Source organism: Pezoporus wallicus, unplaced genomic scaffold, assembly GCF_028554395.1.
Source record: "Pezoporus wallicus isolate ANWC-B61680 ecotype Strahan unplaced genomic scaffold, APGP_CSIRO_Pwel_v1 contig_3710, whole genome shotgun sequence".
In the NCBI taxonomy this organism is placed as follows: domain Eukaryota; kingdom Metazoa; phylum Chordata; class Aves; order Psittaciformes; family Psittacidae; genus Pezoporus; species Pezoporus wallicus.
The window spans coordinates 800,705-826,818 of record NW_026640315.1 but is presented as its reverse complement, the minus strand read 5'-3'; the positions used below and the strand labels follow the sequence as shown (position 1 = coordinate 826,818).

Genomic DNA, 26,114 nt, shown 5'->3' with positions numbered 1-26,114 from the left:
TTGTGCTGTCAGAACTTGTACATACGTACAGCTATTTGACCTAAAGGGGTTTTTGTTTAGTTTGATAACAATGCAGAAATGAAAGTGTTCAGTCTTGTGTTAGTATAAATCAAATTTGATACAATAGGTATTTATAGGTGGAGTGCAAAAGGTGTTGTTAAGGAACTTAATGTTCTTACGAGAGCAAGATTAGATTAGGAGCTAACAATGTTTACACAGGTTTGAGTGAGTGGACAATTGTGTATTCTGGTTCCAGCATTTGGTTCTGGCAGAGATTGTTTTTTCTTAATTGAAAATACTTGCAGTAAAGTATTGTGCCCAAATACAGAGGTAAGGAGCAAAAAGCAATGGCATAGTGAAAATTCATTTCAGAAGACCCAGTTGGCACTATGAAGATGTGCAAATGGCAGACAAGGTGCTGGCATTTGTCCTCAGATAACGTGCATTTGGCAACGAGTCTTTGGAGATGGATAACTATGAATTTCAAGTTTCCCAGGGGTATTTAAACGTGCAAGTGGAATAAGAGAAGCTCAGTTATGGAACTTGAAATGTCCTTATGTTGCATAAATATCGTGCCTAGAAGTACCTAAACAAATAGATGGAAATTGATTCTAAGCAGCAAAAAAATGTTTTCTGTTTTGAGTAGAAACAGTAAGTTGTGGGAAGAAAATTCTGAATTCCTTCAGCTTTTCTGCAGGTTAATTGCACGGGGCCATTGCAGTTTGTTACAGTTAATCTGTTAATATGGACTCATTGTCTCAAAGTTCTACTAAATCTGCTAGGTGTATTGCTCGTTTCTTGGAATACCTACAGAAATATTCAGATATTTTCTTTTCCTTAATCTATTGCCTTTAATGCTTAGTGGAATATGAGTGGGTGCCAGCAGAACTCTTCATTTCTGTACTACAGCATATGACTTGCAGCTATTTTAGACAATACCTAGTTCTGATTTGCCCTAGTTAAACACCTCTGGAGATGATGGGTTCTAGGAAACCAGTGTGGAGCCTTAGCTGGAGCTCACAGCTCTCATCTGAGACTGTAGGTACATGATGTGGCTTCTCCCTCTTCCTGTGATTCCCATGTGCGCATGTGAACCAGGCTGGATTGATGGGAGCAGTGGTGTCCTTGAATATAAAAATCCCCTCTCATTGGACTTCCAGTCAGCTAGGGAAGATAAGGTTGGGTTTTTAATGAGAATTGCAGATTGTAAGCTTGTGCTGCTGTTGATGTACTTGGGAAACTCAAGCAATGAGAGTTTAAAAACACAAGAACCAACAAGCTTTATATCCTGGTCTTTGTTCTTCACTGCTAAGAATACTCTTATCACTGATCTGGTTGCCTGGTCCCAGGCAAGTCCATCTTATTTACTAGAACTCTGCACTGAATTTTAATTCTTGTGTATTTTTCTTCCAGTTAGCAGACTTGAGGAGAGGGAAGCAGAACTCAAGAAAGAATACAATGCACTTCATTCAAGACATACAGAGGTAGGTTGTTATGCCATGGTAAATTCAGGGAATCTGTAAAAATGTAATCTGTGGAAAACTCTTGTGAGCAGCTGGGAAAATTACTGGATGGATTGGTTTATTCACTGATGCTTGGATGCTTGTATTGCTAATGTTAGTTGTAACCGGGCTTCATCTGGCTATGTAGTTTTTTCCTCATTTACATCTAAGTGTCTGTTTCTCCACGTTAGTTTGATTATGCATTTGTCCATTTTGTAGCTTTGTCAGAGAATCAGAAGTTTTAAAAAACAGGAATTTACTTTTTCCTATTTCAAAGTTGGTTCTTCAAAGAAATAGGAAGGCAATTGCAATTTCAGTACTCTGCAGCAGTTTTCTGTGCTGGTTTTACTTGCACCGTGGAGGGAACAAAAACTCACCTCCTACTGAGATTCATGATTAAAGGAAGTCCCTGCCAGACTAATTGATAGCTGTTGAAAACAGGGTTTGCTAATGAACATGGGAGAAGTTTGACTCTGTTAAATAAATAAGCCACAATTTTCAAGTTGGTTCTAAAGCATAAAGGGACTTGCAGTGCTTTGATTTTTAGTAGCAGGTCATCTTCCCCATGCACCAAAGCTTGCTGCCTGACTGGTATACTTATTTTAGTGAGGGAATCATTGTTCTCTGAATAATTCTTACTAATCTGAAGTCCCAGTATCGAGTACAGTTCTCTTCCTTGCTCTGATTGGCTTTGTTTGAGAGGTAGACTAGCTGCTTTTAGATCATCACCCTCAAGAAAGGGAATGCAGTGCTGACTGTTCCTAATTCAAAAGACCACATATGGGGAAAGGGAAAGCAAATACAGATGTCACATTTGGTTACCTTTAATACTTCCTTAGCCATCTTAAGATGAGCTGACAGCAGCTGAAGGTGGCTTGGAACCACAACTAGCATGTAGCTTGAGTATTGTGTGGCAAGACTTCTATAGCTCTTAAATGAAAATATTAATGTATTTTCTGAAATCTTAATGTATTTAACATCATGTTTGTTACTAAATAACAGCTGTAGAATGCTGCATCTGTTGAAAATGGAAATCTAAGTAAACTGAAAGGCTTAATGCTCCCTAATTAGTTTTACACCTTTTTGAATTGGAAGTACTGTGTGCTTGCAGGGTTTTGGCTTATTTTAGTTAGAACATCTGAGTACTATTACTATAGAAATGGCACTAACTGAATGTATTGGGCACCATTAATTCAATGAAATGCTAATGAAATGTTCTGGATATCTTTTTACGTAGGTCTTGCTCCAAAACGGACAACAGCCTCTGCTGGTTTGATTCCAATTTATTAAATGCTTTTGCATCTTAAATTCACTTTCTTTGGTGTAGGGAGAGGTGTTTCCTTGGGCTTTATTGTTACTGAGGTGACTATGTCCTTTCTTCATAAAGAAATAGGTTGTAATGCAACATGGTATATTCACACCTCTGTGCTCCTACAAGCAGGTCTCATGCTTTCTGCACTTCTTACTTCTTTCTGTCTTTGCTTCCCCAGTCTCAGCATTATTTATTTTTGTCATTTTTAATGTTTCAACTCCCCCTTTGTTTAGAAAATACTTGGCTTCTAAAAACAAACACCTTCAGGTTAGGGTGTTTCTGCTTTTGTCTACATAGACTTGGGTCCCTGCTTTTAGGTGACAGGCGTGTGTACATGTTACTTACTAGAAATGCACACAATTCTCAGGCCACCAGCTGGCAGCTGCTGAAATGCAGCAGGATATTGAAGATAGAACATGGAGATTTGATGGGGGACTGGGTTTGTGGGCTGTGAAAGCTTGGGTCTGGGCTGGGAACTAAGGACAAAGAACAGCTACCAGTGGTGTGGTTGTTGATAAAAGGTTGGGAGCCTTTCTGACAACCGTGTGACTAACCTTAGGAAGTTAACTACCTGTTCCTTATTTGCTGAGACATTTTTGAGTGCAATGAGAGACTGTTGTGAATCTTGGACAGTATGGGCTTCCTGCTATATCTCGCTTTAGTCATGGACTGAAATGTCAGGAGGTCAGCACCTTAATGCTGGTATCTGCTGAGTGTTTAAGACCTGGGGACTGAAATCCCTGGGGCCTGGAGAGGACTGGTAACAGCACCCATCTTGCCCTATCCCCTTTGATTCCCTGGTTCCCTTTCTCCAAATGAATTGTAGTGTGTTAGGTCTGTGTAGTAACTTTTTTAATGCAAGATACTTCGGCAAATATCCAACCTACTTTAAGCATTAAGTTACGAACTTTATTGGCTTAAATATTTCTATCACAATACTTGTTTCTGAAGCCTTTCATGTCCTTCTAGGAAGGAATATGTTTTTCCTTCTGAATCAGCTTCACCATTGTCTTTGCAAGTGATCCAGCTTTGGTACTTACTGCCATGGCAATTGTTTTTATTTCAATTGACCAAATAATGAGCAGAGCATTAGAAAGTGGGTTTTTTTGGGTAGCTCTAAGATGTTGGCAGTGATTACTTTGACAGATGTCTTGTTAAAAATGCAGCCTGACTACATTTTCTGCAATCTGGATTTCTAGCAGTTTTCCTCTAATTCTGCCTGTCTTCAGTATTTGCTTCCCTCTATTCTCCCTTGATTCTTAAATTTAGAGTGTAGTATTTCAGACTGTGTCTTTCTGTTCCAACTCTTGAGTTCACTGAGGTTCTGTAGCTGTGTCCTCTTTTGGCACTAACCCTACTTGCCTTTAAGAGGAAAATTTTTCACAATGAGGACAATCAGCCATAGGAATAATCTCCCCAGGGAGTGGTGGGTTCTTCACCATTGGACACTTTTAAGATTTGCCTGGGACATCTAGTCTAAGTCATGCGTTGTCTGGAAAGGTTGGACAGGATGATCCTTGAGGTCCCTTCCATCCTCATGCTCTGTAATTCTATGCTTCTGTCTGTGGTTACCTCTTTGCCACAAGATCACTGCTCTGCAAGCTTGCTAGCTCAGCAGCTCACAGGAGTTTCACCTCAACAGTTTCAGTTGAATGGACCAAGACCTACATCAACTGACCCACGGAAAGCTACACCTGTGATGTGAACTGGAGAGCTGAATCCTTCACTGCAGTGTCATTGAGATGTATACACGGTGTCTCTGCAGCTGCAGCTCGGTAGAGCTCTGGGAAGAGCCTTTAGCCTTCTTCACCCTTCCTTTAAATTAGCTTCTGTCTTTCTCGTTGCTCTCCATAGAGTGGGAGATGAGCTAATGGGTTTGAATGCGATGTATTCCCTTAAGCTTCCTCCCCCAGTAAGTCTGTGCTTGAGCTAACTGCCTGGATTTTAAATGGACTGGAGTATGATAACCTGAGCAGTTGCATTGGCAGGTTGGAAGGTGGAGTGTAGCTGCGCATTGTAGCAGGTAGTGAAGAGCATAAATGTTCAGTCAGAACAGACTGTACACATGCAGCCTGAACATATTCTTACATCTGTATCATGATCCCCTGCTTAGCTAACATACTGTCATCCATGGTCTTCCTCTGCTTGCAGCATATCTTGATCTTGTGCTGATCTTCCTCTGTTCTAGTGCTCTCAACAGATGAGCAATAAAACAGTATGCTGGAATCTAACTATGCAAAGTCTTGTTTCTGTCTTTCTCTGGCTACAAAGGACCAGATGCGGGAAGCAGTAATAGAGCCACAGTGCTGTGTGCTCTAAGATAGATTAGACTTCTGTGCTAGAAGGCTAATCCAGAAATCTTCAGACTTTTGCTTTACAGACTTAGAAAGGAATTTTGCTACTCAGTTATGAATTTATCTCATACTATTTTATTAAATAGAAAACTGACTTGTTATACTGCCTGTCTAAAGGCAGTCCTGTCTTCTTACATACCTCTTGGTGCTTTTTTACCTTTGCTGCAAGAGATGATGCCCTGCTGCTAGTGACTTTTAGAGCAAGCCCACTGAGTTAGGAGGAAAACTATTTTTGCATAGTTGATGGGGCACGCTTCATAACTATGGTGCTGGTGTCCTAAAGGCTTGGCAGAAGGCTGTTTTATGACTCAGTTGGGAAAGTGAGGCAAAGCAGTACTGTAGCATCTACTTGAGATTTAACTAACACCTGTGGCATCTCTATCACAAATTTCCAAAGTAACATTCCTTTTTTTCCATTTAAGGAAGTGTTTCTTTTTATCCTTTGGGAAACACAAAACTAAGATGGTTCAGTATCTCTTTCCCTGACACAGAATATGGGCTTAGTTTAATGAAGCATAATTGGGCCATGGAAGTTTCTCTGTGTTTTGCACTGATACAGTGTGACAGAGCAGCAAGCCTGTCTCTGGCACTGGGAATGGATTTTGTTGGGTTCATCTGGTTAAGTGTATCCCCAGCAAGTCCCTGTGCAAGGAAACAGCCTTCTAAGTGGATTTGACTAGTTACAATTGTGGGTAAGGATGGGTACCAGTCCTGGTGTTTTTGAGATGAGACTTAAGCTACCTGTTCAAGCAAATAGTTTTTCCAAAGCTTTATGCTAAGTGTTAGCAGCTTGATTTATGAAGCCTGGATTTAATTAACATCTTTGCATGCTGTTGTATCTGCCAGCAACATCATCTTGTATGTGGATAAAGGTGGGCCAAGCTCACCAGTGGGAATGATGCTTTTACTGAGGTGACAAGCTCACCACAAATCCTGAAAGGTAAAAGGTAGTTACATGGAAGTGTTTAGGACTTGTGTTCTGCATCAAGTTTATTCTAGAAATGTCTGTTACCTTAATAAATCTAGATTATGTGGGGCACAAAAAGATCTATATATACACAGTTGGTCACACATTCCCAAAGGGAGGAGCCGCTTGTGCCAAACTTGATGGAGTCAGCAGAGCAAACAGCGAGGGCTGTAGCACTGAGCCTGGTCTGACACCAGAAGAATTACAAAGACCTGTCCTGGGGGAGTTAAAGCGTTGACACAAAAAGGAAGGAGGAGAGGAAGGTATAAAGGAGATGCTCTCAACCTGGTTAAGGAAAAGGTGCAGGTAACAGTAACCACGAGATGATGTATTCACATTTGTTTGTGACAAAGTACTAAGGTTTTGTGCGTTGAGAGTGGTCGTATTTGTAAGGGCAGGAATAGAAACTAGTGACAGGATGGTAACTGTCGTTCAGTGAATGAAGTTTAAGACTTAGAGAAACCTCTGGCACTTTTTGCAGTTGTAGACGTTGTCACGTGCCACATGAGGAAACCAATCTGAGTGCTTTTGAGATGGACAGACATTGCATGGTTGTCACTTGCATTCAAATGGAATGGCTTTTATATTTGGACTTTAACATCTTTAGAAGCTCCTTGTGGTCAGTTTGTACACGTTGTGCCCTGAAATGAGCTAACATATGAACTGTGAAGTGCTGTTAACTAAGGTAATTCCTCTAAATTCTGAGTTTATCTTTAATCCCCTCAGCTAATATGGTAGTTGAGCAATGTAATTAACTACAACAGTGGGAGATGGTCAGTATTTATGACATCTTCTTTGGAACATTTGATCATATTTGAAGTAGTTGCAGACTTCAGGGGCAGCCAGGTGAGCTGTCAGGAGAAAAAGGTTATTCTATGATTGCACACTGACTGCAATTCTTACAGAAGAGAAAGGCAGTAGATGTAGTCCTTTATTGATCAGCTGTACCTTAGTGTAACTTCATTAAGAATTCTCCTGAGTAGAGAGCAATTAAATCAATCTAATTCTATTTTTAAATTGTAATATTAAAACACTTTGCTTTGGATAGCTGAGTAATCTCAAAGCATAGCAACACTTGGATCAGATTTTTGAGCTCTGAGAACTCTGGTGCGTTAGTTCATAGGTTTTATTTGGATCAGGATGGTGCTTCAGGGATATGCTGAACCTCAAAGTAATTTAAATTGAGATAATCCATGGAGGTTATCTGGTTCAGATCCCAGTGGTTTTGGGGGGACTCTTTAAAGGTTTGATGTAGATGGGCAGTGAGCTGCCTTCCCAGTAAACTACAGTATTTAATTTAGTATTTCAACTGGTTTCTAGTAGTTGTGAATCCATGTGCTATGTTTCTACAGATTTGCTTATTCTGCCATCAGCATCATTTTCATCTGCAGAACAACACTAAACCACATAGTCCTTTGAACTGACCTACCCTCCAGCCTCTGTATGTGGATAATAAATGTGATGAGACATTTCAGTAAACAAGAGAACAGGCTGAGAGGAGGGAATCAAGTAGGTTAAACCATGTACTTTACAAAACATGGAAGTTATGCAGGTTTTACTGACCCTGCTCTTTTTTCCCCGATGTGTTAGTTGTTCCCTGGAAGGGTACTGGTTACGTAGCTCCTGTTCAGTAGCTAAAAAGCACCACACATGTTGTGTTTAACATTTTACTGTGAGAAACCAATTAGTGTGCTGCAAATTAAAGTGTTTGCAGGCACATCAGCTTTTGTTCTGTAATATCTCCTTTTCCTGGTGAGGGGATACATGAACAGATAAAGCAGAGCCTAGATACAGAATGGTCTAATGTGGGTTTCAAAGTCATGCATTTTTTTTCCTAGGATTTCTAAACTAATTTGGATTACAGTAAGCCTGTGCAAAACTGCACAGGAACCATTGGAACATTGAATTTTAGTTGCTTTGGAAGAAACAGGAAAACCAAGAAATATGGATAGTTGAAAGTGAAGCTTTCAATTCTTTCGAATTGCTTCTGTGTGTGAGCAAGCATTAAAAAAATCAGAAAACAAATGAGATGATCCTAGTGAAATGCTGCATTTCTATCATTTTGTTGGAGGATAACTGTAAGCTTTTGACAGCAGTTAAAGTATATTATATAATGTTTCTCTAAAAATAGCAAGAATTTTTTCTGGTCTGATTTATATTATTTAGTTCAGGTGAATGCTGGGAAAACCAGGATCTGTACATAACCAGTACTTATTTTATAGACTCTCCATCAATCAGGGTATCTTAAGCCAGTTTACTCCAGCAGAAAAATCTGAGTATGTATTCACATACAGCTAATGCTGGCAAACAGTGTTTGTGGAGAAGCTGATGGTAACTGAAGGTAGTAGTATCTAAAGGTCAAGCGTATGGACTTCAGACGCATCAACCCTGACTTGAAAGTAACGTGGAGATGCAGGTTTCAAGGTCCTGCTGAATTTAGTTCTAGTAAGTGTAACTGCCCCCAGAATGAAACGTTATGTTTATGCTTAATAAAGCTCTCCTAAAAGCGTGTGTATAGTCTCTCTACAATACCAGAAGACACTAGTTTTATGGAACAGGTATTTTTTTTCCATAGGAAGCCATTAAGATACAACCTGAATACCTCTCAGGAAGAAAAGTACACTGAAATCTTCTGCAGTGCACCTGTGTTTTGGTTCTTTTTCTCATGTACTGAGTGCCCTATTCATCTGTGAATGTGAGGGCAGAAATGCTAAAAATACCATGTCTCATGTAGGCTTCTCTTCGGGCTTTCCCAGCTTTCATTTCAAGGACATAATACGTCCAAATTAACCTTTTGGAGTGATGCAGCGATACCTGCAACTTCTCCCAGTGCATGTCCTGGATCAGTTACATGCTGAGCAGCATCATCCTTTGGCTGATTGGAATCCGGGTCTGTTAAATAAGTCATGACTGCAGGAGTTAGCATGTTGGCCTGGGGCTGTTGCTCTTAAGAGAAAGAGCAAGCAAGAAAAACTCTTCAGTGCTGAAAATCCACCTGCACTTGCTCATTTTTGAGATGTCAGTTTAGATGATGTAAAACCAGACTTCACTTCTAGGAAATACAGAAAGCTTCAATTTACTTGAATATTAGCAGAAAAAAAAGAGATGCTGACTTCAAATTTCTGCCAACAGAAATAACCCGAGTCTTAGATTGTCGATTCATTATGCTTAATATTTGAGGTACATGTTGTCTGACCTTCACAGTACTTTGCAATTAGGTTGTAGGCTTGTTGTGTCACACGATAAATGTTAATATCTGCCAGATATAGAGGTCTTAAACAGCCTCCAGAATGGATTTGCCCATGGTACTTCTGTTCAAAACTCCTTTGTAATATCACATGCACTTTGTGTGCCCTTAAGATGTTCCCTGTGCGTGAATGCACAAGTAAGTTCTCCAATTTATTTATTATGGGCTTCTCTTCTGGTTTGTGGTTTTACACGCTGCATAATTTTGCTGCTTCTTTCACCTATGGCTTTAATGCTTCTGAATGCCTTTACTATTTTTAGCATTACAGGGGGAGATTATATTGTACTGGCCAAGAATTATGTGGTTGTAGTAGAAGTAGATGTAGTTAAATATTTCTTGTTGTTTCTCTGTCCTTTTAAACAGATGATTCACAATTATATGGAGCACTTGGAAAGAACTAAACTTCATCAGCTAACAGGGGGTGATCAGCTCGAATCCACACCACACAGTAGAATTAGGTAAGCTATTGCTCTCACCCTGAAATGAAAGAGAAAAAATCCGTTCATTTGTGTTTGCAAGACTTTGTTCTTTAATCCTACAACAACGGTTTGGCTGAATCAGAAAGATTTGTTGTATGATTGGAATGTGGTAAGAGAATAGTGTAGAAATCGGTAGAAAGAGGCTTTTGCTGTTGCACTGTTAAATGTCGAGATACACTTTGTACATCAGCCTTAAATGATTTTGGCTTTTTGGAGTGTTTGCATTCAGGTAGGCAGGGAAAATGTCAGCAGCTGTCCCAAAATAATGGCTATCCTGCCATGGCTTTGTGTACGGGTTGGTGGAGGTGTGCGTCGTGAGACCCGCTTGTTCTAAGGGCTTGATGTGAATATATTATGCAGATTTTGAAGCTTTCTAGCCTATGAACTCTGCGTGGAAGGAGGGGAGAATAACTCCAGGGCTGGCTGTGTCTCTGCGTTGCTGCATCGATGCTGCGAGGGGGAGGAGAGCGGTGATGTCATTGCTCTGGAGCTGCTGCAGAAGAGTGGAAAGCTGCTGCTGATGGCATTGTTTTTGTGGCAGCGGCTGAATGACAGACTTTGCCTACAAAGATACACCCTTGGCCCCTGTGTAGCCTTCTCGGTTCCGGCGTTTCACCATGCCAGCACAGCGCCATGAATCCTGGATGCATGCTGCTATTTGTGTTTGGCTTCGTTGGCGGGGCGGTGGTCATTAATTCTGCTATCCTGGTGTCTCTCTCGGTTTTGCTGCTAGTGCACTTTTCTATTTCTACTGGTGTGCCAGCTCTGACGCAGAACCTACCAAGGATACTCAGGTACTCTGCCCTACTGAACCTTGGCTTCATGTGCTCTATGTTCTCTGCTTTCCATTTTCCTTTCATGCAGAAAGAGCAAGGATAAATTAGAGGTGTCAGTTGTGTATAGATTTCAAATTCTTTTGTAAACTTGTTTATGGACTGGGATATAGCAATATAGGTTTTTTTATACGCTCAGATTTCATTGCCTTCTAAGTAAGTACAAGGTCAGTTTATGTGTATCTCTTAGAAAGGTATTACAATGGTTTATTGTAGCCTGCAGAAAAAGCCGCAATAATGTCAAGGATAAAGCTCCTGTTCGGTGTATTGTCAGGTACGTGGCTGGTCTTGATAGCCATAAATGTGTACAGTCTGAGGCCTTGTACTATTAAATTTCACCTTTTACAGTCCAAACACCTATGTAAGATCAGTTAACTGATGATCACAAACCCACAGAAATTAGTTGATCATATTAGTTTTAAGAAATCTGATTATTGGTCAGTGAGGGGAAAAAGAAAATCTTTATTTAAGCATCAGGGCTATTAAAGCTCATTCACTATTGTTCAGCCAAATGTTATCCTCTCCTCTTTTTCTATACTTGTATGGCTAGTTGCCAGCTCTGTCTGTCCCCCCTCAAGTTATGTTCTGTTTGTCCTAGTTGCCTGGAGCAGTAGCAGAGATGCATTAGAATGTTGTGACCAAAAGTAATCTTGACATGGTTTAGTGCTACAATTACCAATGGAGAAGAGCTGGGAAAGTTTTAAAATGCAGCTTTCTGACCTGAAAACTTGACATACTTTAACTGTGGGTGTAAATTTAATAGTAAACCTTATGTATAAAGTGGAAAATGCTGGGAAAATAGTGTTCTCTGAGAGCTGTGTGACTAATACATGGTATATGTAGACTTTCTGTAGTAGATGCATTTAACGTCCATCTCTCAGCACAGAAGAGTTCTTCCAAAGGTTAAAAGCCAATCAATAGATGAAAGAAATACCAGTTATTAATAACTGAAAATAAATATGTATGAATATTTGAATACAAAGAAATACAATAGATTTGAAGCATAACTCTGTAGATTGATCTAGTTGGTAAGGCTGTTTGCTTAAAAGGAGGGGGGGAAATCCAAACCCGAAACAGATAACCACCAACTCTAAAAAAGCAAAGCAAAATATTGAGCTTCAGTAACTTTTATTAGACTTTATATTGAAGCAAGCAGATGGCTTAAGAAGTAGGGGTTTTGCAATGTGCTTTTGTTCCCCTAGGGAATATTTAATGGGTTTGAGGGGTTTTTGAGGAAGCAATGCTTTTTCCCGCCCTTAGTAATTGCTTTTAGGAATTGCAGGAATTGGGCTGCAGTTCCTTAGTCTTCATTTAAAAAAGATAAAAATACAGGATGAAGGAATCTAATTGTAGAAGAATTGTTTCTGCTTTTCAGATTTTATAACGCAGCATCTGGTTGCTTATCCTAAATGCTTCAATACCTCACTTCAGAATATTAGTTTAGACTTTAAAAACACGTGCCTGCCTCCCGCTCGCTGCTGTATTTCAAGGTGTTTCTCGGACACTGGAGGAGTAGAAGGGGTTCTTTGCTTCCCAGCCAGCAACCAATGAAATAAGTTGAAATTGCTTCAGTTGAATTGGGTAATTTCTTCTAATGCAGATACATGAATAATAACCTTTATTCCCAAATTACCCCCCCCCTTTCAAATTTCGTTCACTCCGTCGCCTTGCAGTGCACCTGAACTATGTTTTAGCACATCAAAATATGTTCAGTATAAAATTGATGTAAAACTATTCCATAAAGAAGGCAAATGTCAGTGGTGTGTGTGTTTTTTGTCACTCATTTTGTTTAAATTCTCTCTTCTGAAGACCACAAAGAAGATGGGCTTTGTGGCATATCCTGCAAGTAAGCAAATCTGCCTGCTCTGAGCCATTGCTCTGGGAGGCGTTTCCCAGGGCGAATGCACAATGTAGGCTTTATCACCGGCTTTCTCTGCCCCTGAAGGGCAGCTTTTTCCTCCTCTTGTTGCTGGATTCCTTAACCAATGAAAGGGTTTCAGGCTGTCTTTCGACATAATCTAAGCTTGTGTGGCGTGTCTTTTGTTCCCCACACACATTAGAGTGGTGGGAAACCTGAAGAAAAGCAGAACCTGTTAACAATAGCAGGAACCCTTGGAATCAGATTCTCTTTAGTTCTGTGGCTGTTTTTCATGATGACTTCTCAGCACACTTAGTTTGCAGGTGCTGAACAGTATCTGATGCTTTTTATTTTCTAATCCTGATTGATCTTGCTTTACTTTGATAAACCACCTCGAAATTAGTGACCTAACTTGAAATAATATTTATGAAAGGCCAAGATAGATGTGATGTGAGAATTAGTTGCTAAGATTTTTGTGACAAGGGGCATCTTTGTTATACCTGTACTGGAAAGGTTCATGCAATTAAAATTGTTTTGCTCTTTGAACATTGTTTTCTTGGCAATGTAAAATTAACAAAAGGAGTTTATTGCTTAATTGCTAAATACAATCTGTTCTTGGCTACGTTTTCTTATATGTAACAGGAAAAAAAACCCAAATCCAATGAAATTTATAGGATTTTTTGCTTTTCAATATTCCCTGTAATGCTTTTGCATATAATTCATATGCAAGTACTAATTCTGCACAGAATTTTACCTAGGTTGTGTTTCATTCATGAAAAGCCTTGCAAAAGAAAGTATATGTGGTTGTGATTTGCCATTTATGATGCTGAAATGTGAGATCTTAATAGTTTGGATTATCTCTGCAGGGTACTCTACAAGCAATGTTTTCTCAAGCATAATTTTCTGCCATCGCTTATGCACATTTTTATCTTTGTCTTCAGTATCCTTAGAGCTGTGCTAGTTGATTACAGTCCTTTCTTCTGTGTTTCATTGTTCTGACTGAACAAATAATTTGCTTTATCTCAATTCTATGCCTGGCTGGTATTTTTCCTTTTCAGGGCTGGCTGTAGCATCCTCTGAATTGCATTCTGCACACTGTTTTTGTCTCTTGCTAGCAGGAAGAATTAATCCTTTTGTTCACTGGTCACGCTACTGATGGCAGGATTGACTTGGGGATATTCTTTTTTAGAGGGTCACTATATGAAGCTTTTGACTTTCCAAACATTATTTGCTATAGGGAAGTGATAAAGGTAGCAGAGATGGTGAAGAGTTGAGATGAAGTAATTTGCCTTACTAACACAAGCTTTTGTATAGCTTTAGGGTGAAGTGAGAGTGTTAAGACTGCTCAGTTTTTGGCTATGCTAGTTTTTAACATCTGTAATTCCTTGATCCAGTTGTTTTCAGTTACACAAATCCATGTAATTCCTGTGATCTTCAGGAGAAAGATACCATGCGTTTTGAGAAGAGTTGGACTTCAGGCTGATTTTTTACAACTTCAGCAAATGCTTCAGTTAAGGATTTAGCTTTTGCTGTTGGTGGTACTGTATCTTGCATAAAATGTGCAAAATGATCTTTTTAAGAGTTGCTGCTAAAAACCATAGTTTGAAATAAGGAAGCAGTTTCATCTTGCATTCCTCTTTGTATTGCAATTCTGTAAAACTTTTATTGCTATAGGTTAGCTACAGTACAATCAATAACTGCTATCTAAAGCCATGGAATAGACTGTTTGCAATCAGATGATGTGAAATGCTGTAATAGCATTCGGTTTGTACATTGTGTATTTAATAGAGCACAGTGTATGAATGTTTGAACCTATAATTTTACCAATTCCCAGCTGGTTTCAGAGGTGTGCAGGAGAATCAATAGTGGGACATCTGAAATGGCTGATGAAACCTGTCTGTCTCTTTCAAACAGAAAGGAGCGTCCGATATCACTGGGCATCTTCCCATTACCTCCAGGAGATGCACTGCTTACGCCTGACACACAGAGAGAAGCGGGGGAAACGCCTGGGTCAGAGCACTGGAAATTCCATGAGCTAAGCCAGCCACGGTCCCACACAAGCCTGAAGGTGAGCACTCAGCTTGGCTGCCTTACGTGCTCGGAGAAGCTCCCATAAACAGGTTATAGGTTGTTGGTGGGGAAAGAAAGCAAATCTAAGAGGAGCTCGGAAAACCCTAGATCACCTTTGTATGAGCCAGATATGTTGCTTACTCAAATGAGCTTTGAAGGAACTTACTGGAAGAAACAGAGCTTGGGTTGTGTTTTCCAAGTGAGTGGTAATACAGGCTACATCTTCTCTTACTCATAGGAGTGGGTTTTTTCTTTCTAAGGAGCCTTTCCAAAAGGTCAGTCACTTGTTCTTTACGCATTAGATATGTAACTAGATAGTTGTAAACGGGTCTGTTGGTTTATTAGTGTTTTAGAAGGAAAGCTTTGATTACTACACAGGCAGTACTCTTAAAGCAGCCTCTGTTACTATCAGGCATAGAGCGTAGGTATACCACAGAGCTGAGAATGACCTAACTTTCCTAAATTAGGCAGTGATTATGATTTCCCTTACATGTAGCTTGGCCATAATTCCTGCAATTGTTCAGTGTTCCAACAGTGAGCGGGTGGCATAGAACAAGCTGCAGACATGGAAAAATGGGGGAGTGGTGGTGGAGTGTGATGAATCTGGCAGTCAGGACTAGGGTGCACAGCGGGAGGAGGGAGCTGCAGGGTGGCGAATAACCCCACAATGTGTAAAGTCTCCCTATATATTTATGTCAATGAGGGTTTTTCTTTGGAAGACTATGAATGTACTGTTAGTTCTGAAAAGGCAGTCAGCTGAGGGGAATTTCCTCTGAAGTGAACTTCATACCTAGCAGGGAAATATTAAACTGGTAAGAATCAAAAAGCTAACCACAAATCATTGGAACCCAGGTTTTTTTTCTCCTAAAGGTCATATGGAGATAATCTGAAGTATAAGTAATGGTTAATTATAACCATATCAAAGTAATAAAAAGGAGTTTGGATCAAAAAAATCTGTCACTTAAGCTCTTGGCTAGGACCATTTGTGTATCTTAAATTTGTCCTACACCAGTTAACATCAATAGATTAACAGACTTCACAAGAGCTGACTGAAATACAACTTCAGAGTAGGTGGAGACAAGGTATAAAGGGAATTCTCTGATCCCATCCTGTCCCCTGAGAAAATTATATTGGTTACTATATATTGTCAAAATAGGCTTCTTGGTGTAGTTCTAAAGATAATGCACTGCTAAAAGAGAATTCACAGCACAGACTGTTATCTTTCAAACCTAGTTAGGGTAAGTTGATTAGGTCCAAAGCAGCATCTTTGGTTTTAGATGAATGTAAAATACTTCTGAAGTCATAACCAGGATTTGAAACTTTTTTCTCTGAGTACTTTTATTTCCTCTGAATACTTTCAACATGAAGTATAAGGCACAAGCAAGATTCTGCTGCTTTGAGGCATCTGTTTTTGCTTTCATGCATGAACATTTAATTAATGGTGTCTCTTCTAAAAGTATCACAAAGAGAAGGTGTCAGGAGAAACGCAGACGGAAAAGACCGAGTACTCTGTAGCTCGTATAGTAATGACATTGCTGGATATCGTTGTAAGACAACGATACAGTTAGCTACCATTCATTCTCTTCTGCTTATTTCTCCAAAGCATTGCAGATGAGCTGCTACTTCAGATTTAATTATCTCATTTTTAAACTAATTGTCCTTTTCCAGGCAAAGTCTTTTGGCAACATTGCCAAAAAAGTCCGAATTGCTAAGCCAACATAGCAGTGACTTTCAGATGCTTAGGCTTTGAGATATTTTGATTAATTCATTGTCACTTAATGGAATTGTTTCATTTTCATTAGTTGTAGAACAAACATTCATGATTGTTTAATCAGCAGTCTGCAAGAGTTAGCTAACAAAATAAAAAATGCAGTAAAGTCAGGAACGTAAAATAGATGGGATTATTTGAAATTCCCATATGGAAGAGACCATTCTCTTCGCTGGTTTCTCTTGTGCTATCAAGCTGTTTTTCTTGAGCTTTGTGTTGGAAGTCGGTGATCAGTCTGTGCTGCATCAGTTAGTGGATGCTTTCGGAATACAAAGATGTAGAAATGTTTGAACAGAGCCAACAGCTCCACTGAGGTTTTATTCCTTGTTTGTGTGAGCTCTGGAGTCCCTTGGTGAGGGGTAGCATTTCCTCCCTCCTGTATCTGCTTGCTGAAGTATGAATCATTATCCAGTGGCTGAACTTCACCAACCCAAGAGGCAATTGAGTAAATTGTGTAGTTTTCCTTCCTTTCTTGTCTTAAAGGGACACATTGAGAGATGCATTTAGGGGCATTTGTTATTTGACTGTATTTGTGAATAATTTTGTCAGAATATCAAATATTATTAATTGTGGGGTTTGTATTTTACTAAAAAAGGATGGAACCTGGAATAATTGATAGGCAGGTTTTGAAATGCTGAATTTTGTGTCTAGGGCTTGCAAATTCCATGTGGGGATGTCATTATAGGATAAAAGCTTTATATTGATGCTGATAAACAGAAATGTGTGTTTTCCTGCCTACCCCCATGAATTAAAATCTTACCTTTCCAGGAAGTTCCAAAAGTAAATGTTTTGAGGTTATAATTCTTGGTAATCTTATCCTGTGTACAAATAGGGGAATGTGTGTCTGTATGCAGGTCTTACTTTCTTTTAAATAACCTTAAAATTCAGTTTCCCTTCCTTTTGAAAAAGGGATGCTGGCAGTATGATGAATTTGTGCTACATAAAACCTAAACTTGCTTCATTCCTGCCAGGTTCAGGTTTCCTGAGCCAACAGATACATTCTCCTTAAATGTCACAGACTTGTCTGGGAGCTTTGCTTTCACCTTCAGTTCCCAGACAAGACCCTAAAAGAACCTGTTATCAAAACTTACCAACCTACCTTCACTTTGCACATACCAGCCTCCTTGTTTCACCTTGATCTTTACCAAGGAGATTCCTCTAACTGTATGCTAGAAAATACTGGCCTAAACAGACTAATTTGTTTTCATATCTTCAGTGAGCTCATTTGGTGTTACGTCTGTTTAAGTCATAATCAAGACCTCTGCATGTTGGTGTGGCTCTCGTGCTGAATGGGGGGTAAAATGTGAATGAGAGGAGACAAGCTGCAGAAGAGGGCTGTTAGTAATATCAGGTAGTAGCCTCTAGTTATGTCGAACACAGTCACCTCCCCTCGAGCACAGTGCCTGATGCAGCCCTGTCTGAGTAATGGTCGTAATTGTGAGTCCAGGAGCTGGATTAATAGCCAGACTTGTGGTTCTTGATGCACTGTCACTGACATGTAAACTGTTGCCAGTAACCAACTTCTAAGGAGGAGCTGTTTACCAATATTCCATAGTTGATCTGAATTTAACCAGACAAGCAGTCACTGCAGCTCAGTGTCTCCTTCCCAATGTCATCCAGGGCTTAGAGTTAAGATTGGGAAGCATGTAAAAACAGTCTGAATGCAAATACTGTACATGTATATCAGTAAAGTCATTGTTCTGCATCAGTGCTTTAATGTTTACTTTTAAGATGATGATTGAAGGTATCATGCACATTTAGCAAAATTGATTTGATACCAGCTTTGGGAAGATTGAGCAGTTCATTGTGCAGCTAGGAGGATTACTAATATGGGAATACTGCCTGTTGTCTAGGAGGCTTTACCAGAAAACCACCATAAAGTTGTGACTGTTACTATCACCTGAGGTCAAACATTAACATTAAAAACAAGGGCATGTTTTATGTGGCTATAGCCTCCCTAAGAGAAGTGAAACAGCCATAGTCTAAAGATGAATCTGGCAGTACTGGCTTATTCTTCCCAGTCCTGTTTCTTTGCATTTGTGTATTCTTTTGTAAAATACAGTAATTTTGTTATTTGTTCTTCTGTTTATATGCCAAACTGTTCTAATAATTCTTTGAGTTCATTTTTTTAATGGCAATTCCTGTATTTTAGGATGAGCTCTCTGATGTTAGCCAAGCAGCCTCAAAATCTACTACTCCAGCATCCACAGCTGCTTCAGATGTACCTGTACTGCCTGCTGAAACTCCTCAGAAGGAAGATGTTGAAGGGCTTGCAAAGGGCGCAGATATGCCAAATGAGAAGCTGGACATAGGCAAGAATATTGAAGTACAGGTAGCTCAAGAGACAAGAAACGTGTCCACTGGTGAGCTGCTTTAACTCTTTAGTATATGTTTCCTAAGGAACTCATTTAGTCTGTTATGAAATACCTTAATTATTGTGTCACAAATGAGAAATCATTTTTGACTCTGGTTTTAGGAATACAGAGTTTTGGTAAGAGATACAGGTCTGTTGTTTATGGGTAGCTTTAGCCCTTATTTTTCTAGAATAAGAATCATTTATGACATTTCCTTGTAAACAACAGAAGTGACACTCATCCAGACATAAAAATTCATGAGATGATAGACATCTTCTTGGTTTGAGTTGCAGACATAGTGGGAAGTAACTGGCATTGGATGGCATATGGTGAATTCAGGAGATACTTAGAAATTCCACTGTCTGCACTATCAAAATCTGTAGGTCTTAATTAATTACCTTGATAAGTCCTTGAACAGAAGTTTACTGAACTGGTGATAGATTAGTAACAACTGCATGCAGGTAATGTCGTTAAGTGTGGTGATCTTGTTTATGGAGATGTACCACTTGCTTTTCCCTAGGTGGAAATGAAAATGAAGACAAATCTGAAGTTCAGGCAATCATTGAATCAACTCCTGAGTTGGATATGGATAAAGATCTCAGCGGATATAAGGGTTCTAGGTGAGTTGTGTGTTATGATCGGAGTAGGAAGACTGATTTTTAGAAGGTACCGGCCTTCAGTTTGGAACTTGTTTAGAAACTTTACCAGACTGAGATCATGCTTTATATAATGAATCTCCTACCTCTGTGGCCTTATTTCCCCAAGTTCCTTCTGAGGTTTTAACTACAACAGCAGTTCTTTATTCTCTTGCTACACCAGATGAATGTTCAGGGTATTTCATTTAACAGCTCACTTAAGAATGTTTACCTATTCTTTCTGTATTTCAAGCAAAGGGTCTAACTAAAAGGCCTTTTCTCAGTAGATCCAGGTTTCAAGGTACTAGCAGTTTCCAAGCTGGGCCCTTGTGTTTTCACCCATATCTTTAAAATCTGGATTTATGGTTGACTTTCCAAGGTTACAGCATTTGTTCATCAGATTGTGATGGAGGAATCCCAGTGTTAGCAGAATGCATTTGTCTGAGTCTGCTTCATTGCAGGCTTTTCCTTGTGAAGTATGGCATTTATTTCGTAAGCTCTAGAGCCCCATGAAATAAATGCACAAATACTGTTTGAATAGTGTGTGTGGGGTGCCTGATCTTTTAGGCAACCCTGGAAAAAATTTAGGGTCTAGCCCCAAGTCCTTCAAATACATTATGTATCTGTGTATTTCACTCCTGTGATGAGGTAGAGAGAAATTACCTTGTATACTGAAAGTTAATGGCATAAAATCGTTGTGTGAAAGGAGCCCCTTTTCTGGACAGAGGAATATTTGATCTCTGTTTGGTTCTCTTGCATTCCTGTTATATGAAATGACCTTCAGTTTGGCTGAGCTGTTTGTTCTTCAGGCATTCAGGCTGACTAAGTCCTGACAGGGCTGAATTTCTCTGTGCCTAAAGGTGATACGCTCTAATTTATTAAAGTCCTGAGCAGCTCAGTATCAGCAGCTACCTCAAGTTTGGGATCCTGATGCCAAAGTAATAATTGAAAATAGAATCTAGGACTCTGCCAGCTGAAAGCTCATGAGAATTTTACTTCTGGATTTTTTTTGGGAGGTAACAAATGAACTGGTAAAACCAGAGATGGAGCTTTCTTTATTGTGGGAATGTTTTCCTTCTGCTTTTTGATGTCTTGTTTTAATTCTTTGAATAGCACTCCTACCAAAGGCATAGAGAACAAAGCATTTGACCGTAACACAGAGTCACTCTTTGAAGAGCTGTCATCTGCTGGTTCTGGCCTAATTGGAGATGTGGATGAAGGTGCAGATTTACTGGGTAAGAAAGGTTATTTAAAGATGCAGCTTACAGGAACTTTTCTTGTTAGTGGAGTGCTTAATTATCCTTGCTGGATTTACTGTTAGGATTCATTTGCATTAAAATCATTTGAGTATCATCTGAAGATGGTCACTGGAATGCAAAATAGCAGGAGAAAGTGTTTGTTGTTTCTTTCAATATAATGATACCAGCCTTAATCTTTTGGGGCACTTCTCTGTGGTATTCTCCGTTTCAGTTTTCCCTCTGTTCTCTGACACAAGGGTTTTTATCTCAAACGAGGATGTCTGTCTTGAACTGGTTTTAAGTAGTTTAATGCAGATTGTGCCCAGTCTTTAATGGCCGGGCTGTATCACCTCTCTATGGAATTTAACTTGTAGGAGAGGATTGCAGCAGAATGCAGTCGTGGTAATTTGAGAATCAAGCCATTAACTGGAAGGGGAGGGGAAACCCACACTTCTCCCCCTGCTACTTGTGTGCTGACTGAACAAAATACAAGTTTTGGGAATATGAGTTGATCAGGAGCAAAAAGGTCATTAAAGGCATCTTTCTGTAAACAACATGACAAGATATTTCTGGCTATATTGATGTTCAGGCCTCATTTTGAGATGATGAAAGCTGGTACTATGGAATGTATGAAATGCAAATGCAACTCGAAACGGGTTGTATACAGAAAATCAGCCATTTGCTTTTGTTGTCTGGCGCGGCAGAAATACAGATTGTCAGTAGTATTACTTAGAACTGTTGTGTGTGCAATCTGGATTTCTGGTTGTTCATTGTTCCACCAGAAACTTACTATACGTCAAGCAGGTGATGTTTCTGCAGAGTATTACTCACCAGGGGTAATGGGCCTATCTCCAGTCTGAGATGGCTTTTCTTTGTCACTCTGCTGGCTTGAGCAGTGAGGACCATTACATCCTTGTTGGAACATGCTTAATCCAAACCTCTTGCACTCTGTTGTCACATGGCCAACTAATGACACATTCTGCATGCAGAAATGCAGATACTGGGGAAATACTAACTTCATCCATTAGCTATGTGATTAATTATTTAAAGAAATCGAATTACTGTTAGGACTTCTGATAATAGATGCTTTGTTTTCCATGGGCAAAAATAATAACCTTTTTAGTGTAACCTATCAAAATACTGTCACTGACTACTTTGCCACTAAACTATTACAGTGTGTGCAAAATGAGCCCATTGTTATAACTGCATTTGTAACATAGAATGTGCTGGTCTAAAAGTTTTACTATACAGTCATCATTTCACTCTGAGCACAACCATAGTCCAGATTACTCTCTATTACTTAAGAGCCCCATCTACAACCAGGTTAACCAGTGTGTTGCGAGCATTTGGATCTGTTCTAAGAAAGCATTAAAATTCAGTTTGGAGTTCTGTCCAAGTAGTTAATTGGGATTCTCTGATCTGTTTTCTCTTGGGCTGCATACCCAGGGGAATATTCTGGTGTGTATGCTTCTTTCTTAAAACAAGTTCTCTGAAACCTGTTGCTTCTGCAGTTAGGCTGTTCTTGGCTGCTGCGCTCATCAAATACATTCTCTGCATTTTTTTCCCTGCTTGGTAACATTTTTTTTTTTGCCTTTGCGCTCTGGCTTTCTGATTTTTGTTCTTGCATTATAAAGGGAGTTGAAACCTGGTGGGAAGTGATCCCAGGTGCTTTTATCTGTGAATACTGGAAACATTTAAAAAGCAATAACCACTTGAATAAAACCTCTCAATGAGTGTAGTGCACAGGATATATCCAAATATTGGTAAAACAGCAATAGCTGATCCAAGTTCCTTCGCTATTAAATGTAATTTAAATCCAAAACTCAGAGAGAGGAATTCCAAAAGTGGGAACTTTGGCTTCCATGTTTACTTCTAGATGCCCTTTTTTGTTGTCCAAATATCCAAGTCATCTCTTAGCAAACTTACTTGCAAGATTGTGCTCATACAGTAATTTAAAAGGCTTCCATCATTAATTTTTCCATTAGTTAATATTGGATCAGCATAATTCCTGTTGTCAGTGTAGTGATTATTTTTGCTGTGCAAGATGCAAAATAATTAGTTTTTTGCCTGAAAGTTTTTATCTTTTTTTGTATATATATTTTTCTTTAAATCCTGCAAATTTTGTGATTTTTAGGCATGCAAACAGGAGGGTGAGAAATTGATTTTTCCATAGTAGCATTTTGATTTGAAACTCTTACTGAATGGCTTCGCGTTTCTTCCAAGTACTGGGCTTCTAAATTATTTTGCAGAAAATGAGTTAGACTTTTCTTAGGTTACTGGTTTTTATAAGAGTCTAACCAGTAGAAATGGTTGTGACAAACTTTAACATCTGTCTCTTGTATAAATCCTGCTTCTAATCACATCCCATTGCCCTTTGATTTCTTTGGTAGCGCCTTTGTTTTAATTCGCTCTTACCTCATAAGTCTAAATCTTCTATTGCTCTTTGCTCATACTACACCTTACATGAACTGTTTCTTGTTCTTGTTTTTGCTCTACATGGAATGCATGGGCTTTAAAGACCATAATTTCTTTGGTAAGGTATCATTTGCTCTGGGGAAATCTGCAGGGCTTTTACAATCTGAGCTTTATAATTCAGCATGTCTTGTGTCTATAACTGGTATACTTTTGTGTTTAATGTGGTATAAAAGACAGCTGAGCATTTTAAACGTAGCTTTGTGTGCTGATACTTCTCAGTAATGCTGTGGTTGTTTTGATTTAGTAGTACTATAATCTTCAAAGTGGATAGAGTAGGTGGAGATAGCACTAGGCTCTAGTCTGTGGCTAGCCAGGGTTGCCTTTAAACTGTAATTGAAGTCAGACTGGGAAGAAGGTGGAGGGAAAAGCTAATTGTAGAAGGTACGTCAGTCCTGAAACTTCAGATAGCTCACAGCCTTACTGACAAACTTGTCATACCTACAATTCAGCTGGTTTTAGACAGTGGCAAAACATAAGTTTTATAAAAGCATCCATTTTATCTGCTAATTTCATATGTTTGTTTCCTTTAAAAAGGAATGGGTCGTGAGGTTGAAAACCTTATTTTGGAGAACACTCAGCTGTTGGAGACAAAGTAAGTGAGAATATAGGATGTAAAAAAAATCCTGGCCTTCTCTGTTGTATTTTGTTCTATCTTTAATATCTTCATACACAGAAAATGGAAGTTATACAAATGTACTTTCAGTTCCAAGAGTAGTGGTGCTCCAAGTAGTTTGAGTCTGCAGGTCTATCTGGCTAAATATATAGCTTAATTATTCTAGAATTCTGGTATTATTCTGGAAATTAGGGATCTAAGAAGCCAGAGCTGCTTTTTGTTACTGCTACAAGAAATGCAGTACTATGTCCTAGTGTGATCCACTCCCTGTACAGTTACAGGTGTAACTGCAGAAGCTAATCCTTTGGAGCACTCTTGAGAAACCTCTAAGCAAACTGTTCTGATTTATCAGTCCTTTATTTTCTAATACAGAGTTGTGAATGTGTTTGGGCATTAGAGATTTGAGGGGGAGAGAGTTTGACCTGGTTTAGAGAGCTGTACTTTTTACAGCAGCTCTGTGTAAGAAACTTGTAGGCCTTCAAGAACGTGTGTCCACAGTCATCCTTGTAATGGTGTATTTTAAATGTTTGTGTAGAAATGCACTGAATGTAGTGAAGAATGATTTGATAGCAAAGGTGGATGAGTTGACCTGCGAGAAGGATGTACTACAAGGTGAATTGGAGGCTGTAAAACAAGCAAAACAAAAGCTTGAAGAGAAGAATAAGGAACTGGAAGAAGAGCTGAGGAAGTAAGTTTAATGCCATGGTTGTAAAAAAGATGGATAAAAAAGCCCCACTGTGGTATCTAATGCAGCTATCTTTCATTTTGTATTTAGAGCTCGTGCAGAAGCAGAGGAGGCAAGACAGAAAGCTAAAGAGGATGATGATGTAGGTGTATGTGTGTATGTGGGTTTTTGTATTTATAATTTACAGTGGGACGTTATAAGCTCACATGTGTTGAGTGAGTGCTGCTAAACTTTACTGCTTAATCAGTAGTGAACTTCCTCTGTGTATAGAAAAGATAGAGGATCTAAAGAGCACAAGTAAACTTAAACACACCATGTCTAGTTTTCTTTCCTTCCTCTCTGCCCATTATTGTTACGTTCTTTATATTGAGCTGGTTTTATTCAGATTATGCTACATACAAAGGATGGGAGGAGAGGAAGGTAAAAGCAAGTCAGTTTTACAAAGCCCCAAATGATTTGGAATCTGGAGTTGTGCCCTAAACTGACTCTTACTGGAAAGCAGAGGCTGACTCTGCAAGGCCCTACTGTGCTCCTTTGTTTGTCCTATGTTTGGTTTTTTGTGTGTTCAGAGTGATGTCCCCACTGCTCAGCGGAAGCGTTTTACTCGTGTTGAAATGGCCCGTGTTCTGATGGAAAGAAATCAGTATAAGGAGAGGTTGATGGAGCTTCAGGAAGCTGTCCGATGGACTGAGATGATAAGGTAAAAGGCTCTTCCTAGAGCTCCTTGGATTTTACAGACTTTTGATTTATATTTTTTTTTAGCTGCAGAGTGATCTGGTCAGTGGGTTTTGAGGCCTTAATTGGCCTTCTGCTTGTATCCCCACATGCCCATGAACAACTTTGGTTGTAAGTTTAAACCTCATAGCAGCCTTCCAGTACCTGAAGGGGCCTACAAGGATGCCAGAGAGGGACTCTTCAGCAGGGACTGTAGTGATAGGACAAGGGGGGATCAGTTTAAATTTAAACAGGGGAAGTTCAAGTTAGGTATAAGGAAGAAGCTCTTTCCTGTGAGGGTGGTGAGGCACTGGAACAGGCTGCCCAAAGAAGTGGTAAATGCTCCATCCCTGGCAGTGCACAAGGACAGGTTGGACAGAACCTTGGGTAACACGATCTAGTGTGAGGCATCCCTGCCCATGGCAGGGAGCTGGAACTAGATGATCTTAAGGTTCTTTCCAACCCTAACTATTCTGTGAATCTAAGTTATGGGCATATAATTTAACATTGTCTAAATAGGTTCTTGGTGAGACCTCAGTGAAGATGCATTACTTTGTATGATGTACAGTAAGCATCCCTTGAAGAAATATGTGTATTCTGGAACAAAACTTGGTAATTGTAAATAAGATTAATTTGGTGGGCAGGAAAAATTGATGTGTGTGTGTGTGCGCGCACATCTTAAAACAGTGGGTCCAGTTGTCTAAACAGGAATAACATACAGTCTTCAGACTGAGTGTAATCCATTTGTAAGGACTTATCTTAAACAGCTTTAAAAGTGTGCAAGGTTTATTAAATAAAAACACTAAAGATGGTCATTTGGTCTAATTTGCATCCTGAATATTGAGTTGTCTGGAAGGTATGATTTTCAAAGCAAAAGTGTTCTGCTTTGGAGCTCAGCCCAGCTCGTTCTTGACACTTCCCACATGTCCAGAGGGAACACTGTCATTTGGTGCCGCCTGCTGTCAGGCAGAACAATGGCATTTGATTTTTCTGTTGTCCTCAATCCCTGT

At 39.4% G+C, this 26,114-nt stretch overlaps 1 protein-coding gene across 5 annotated transcripts in view; it reads left to right on the top strand.

The window, feature by feature from the left end:
- SPAG9 (sperm associated antigen 9) overlaps positions 1–26,114 on the top strand; it is a 63,731-nt gene that overhangs the window by 16,941 nt on the left and 20,676 nt on the right. For 4 of the 5 annotated variants that reach the window (XR_008973422.1, XR_008973421.1, XM_057418641.1 and 1 more), the window contains exons 3-12: positions 1,414–1,484; positions 9,746–9,840; positions 14,467–14,620; positions 18,543–18,753; positions 19,265–19,364; positions 20,493–20,614; positions 23,627–23,684; positions 24,241–24,393; positions 24,481–24,532; positions 24,960–25,090. Coding sequence is in view for 3 of the 5 variants with exons in the window: in XM_057418641.1 (XP_057274624.1) it covers positions 1,414–1,484; positions 9,746–9,840; positions 14,467–14,620; positions 18,543–18,753; positions 19,265–19,364; positions 20,493–20,614; positions 23,627–23,684; positions 24,241–24,393; positions 24,481–24,532; positions 24,960–25,090 (1,147 nt within the window). In the remaining 2 variants the exon portion in view is untranslated. Of the gene's footprint in view, positions 1–1,413; positions 1,485–9,745; positions 9,841–10,084; positions 10,656–14,466; positions 14,621–18,542; positions 18,754–19,264; positions 19,365–20,492; positions 20,615–23,626; positions 23,685–24,240; positions 24,394–24,480; positions 24,533–24,959; positions 25,091–26,114 lie in introns of those variants that run through there. The other variant, XM_057418642.1, reaches the window with a different exon arrangement.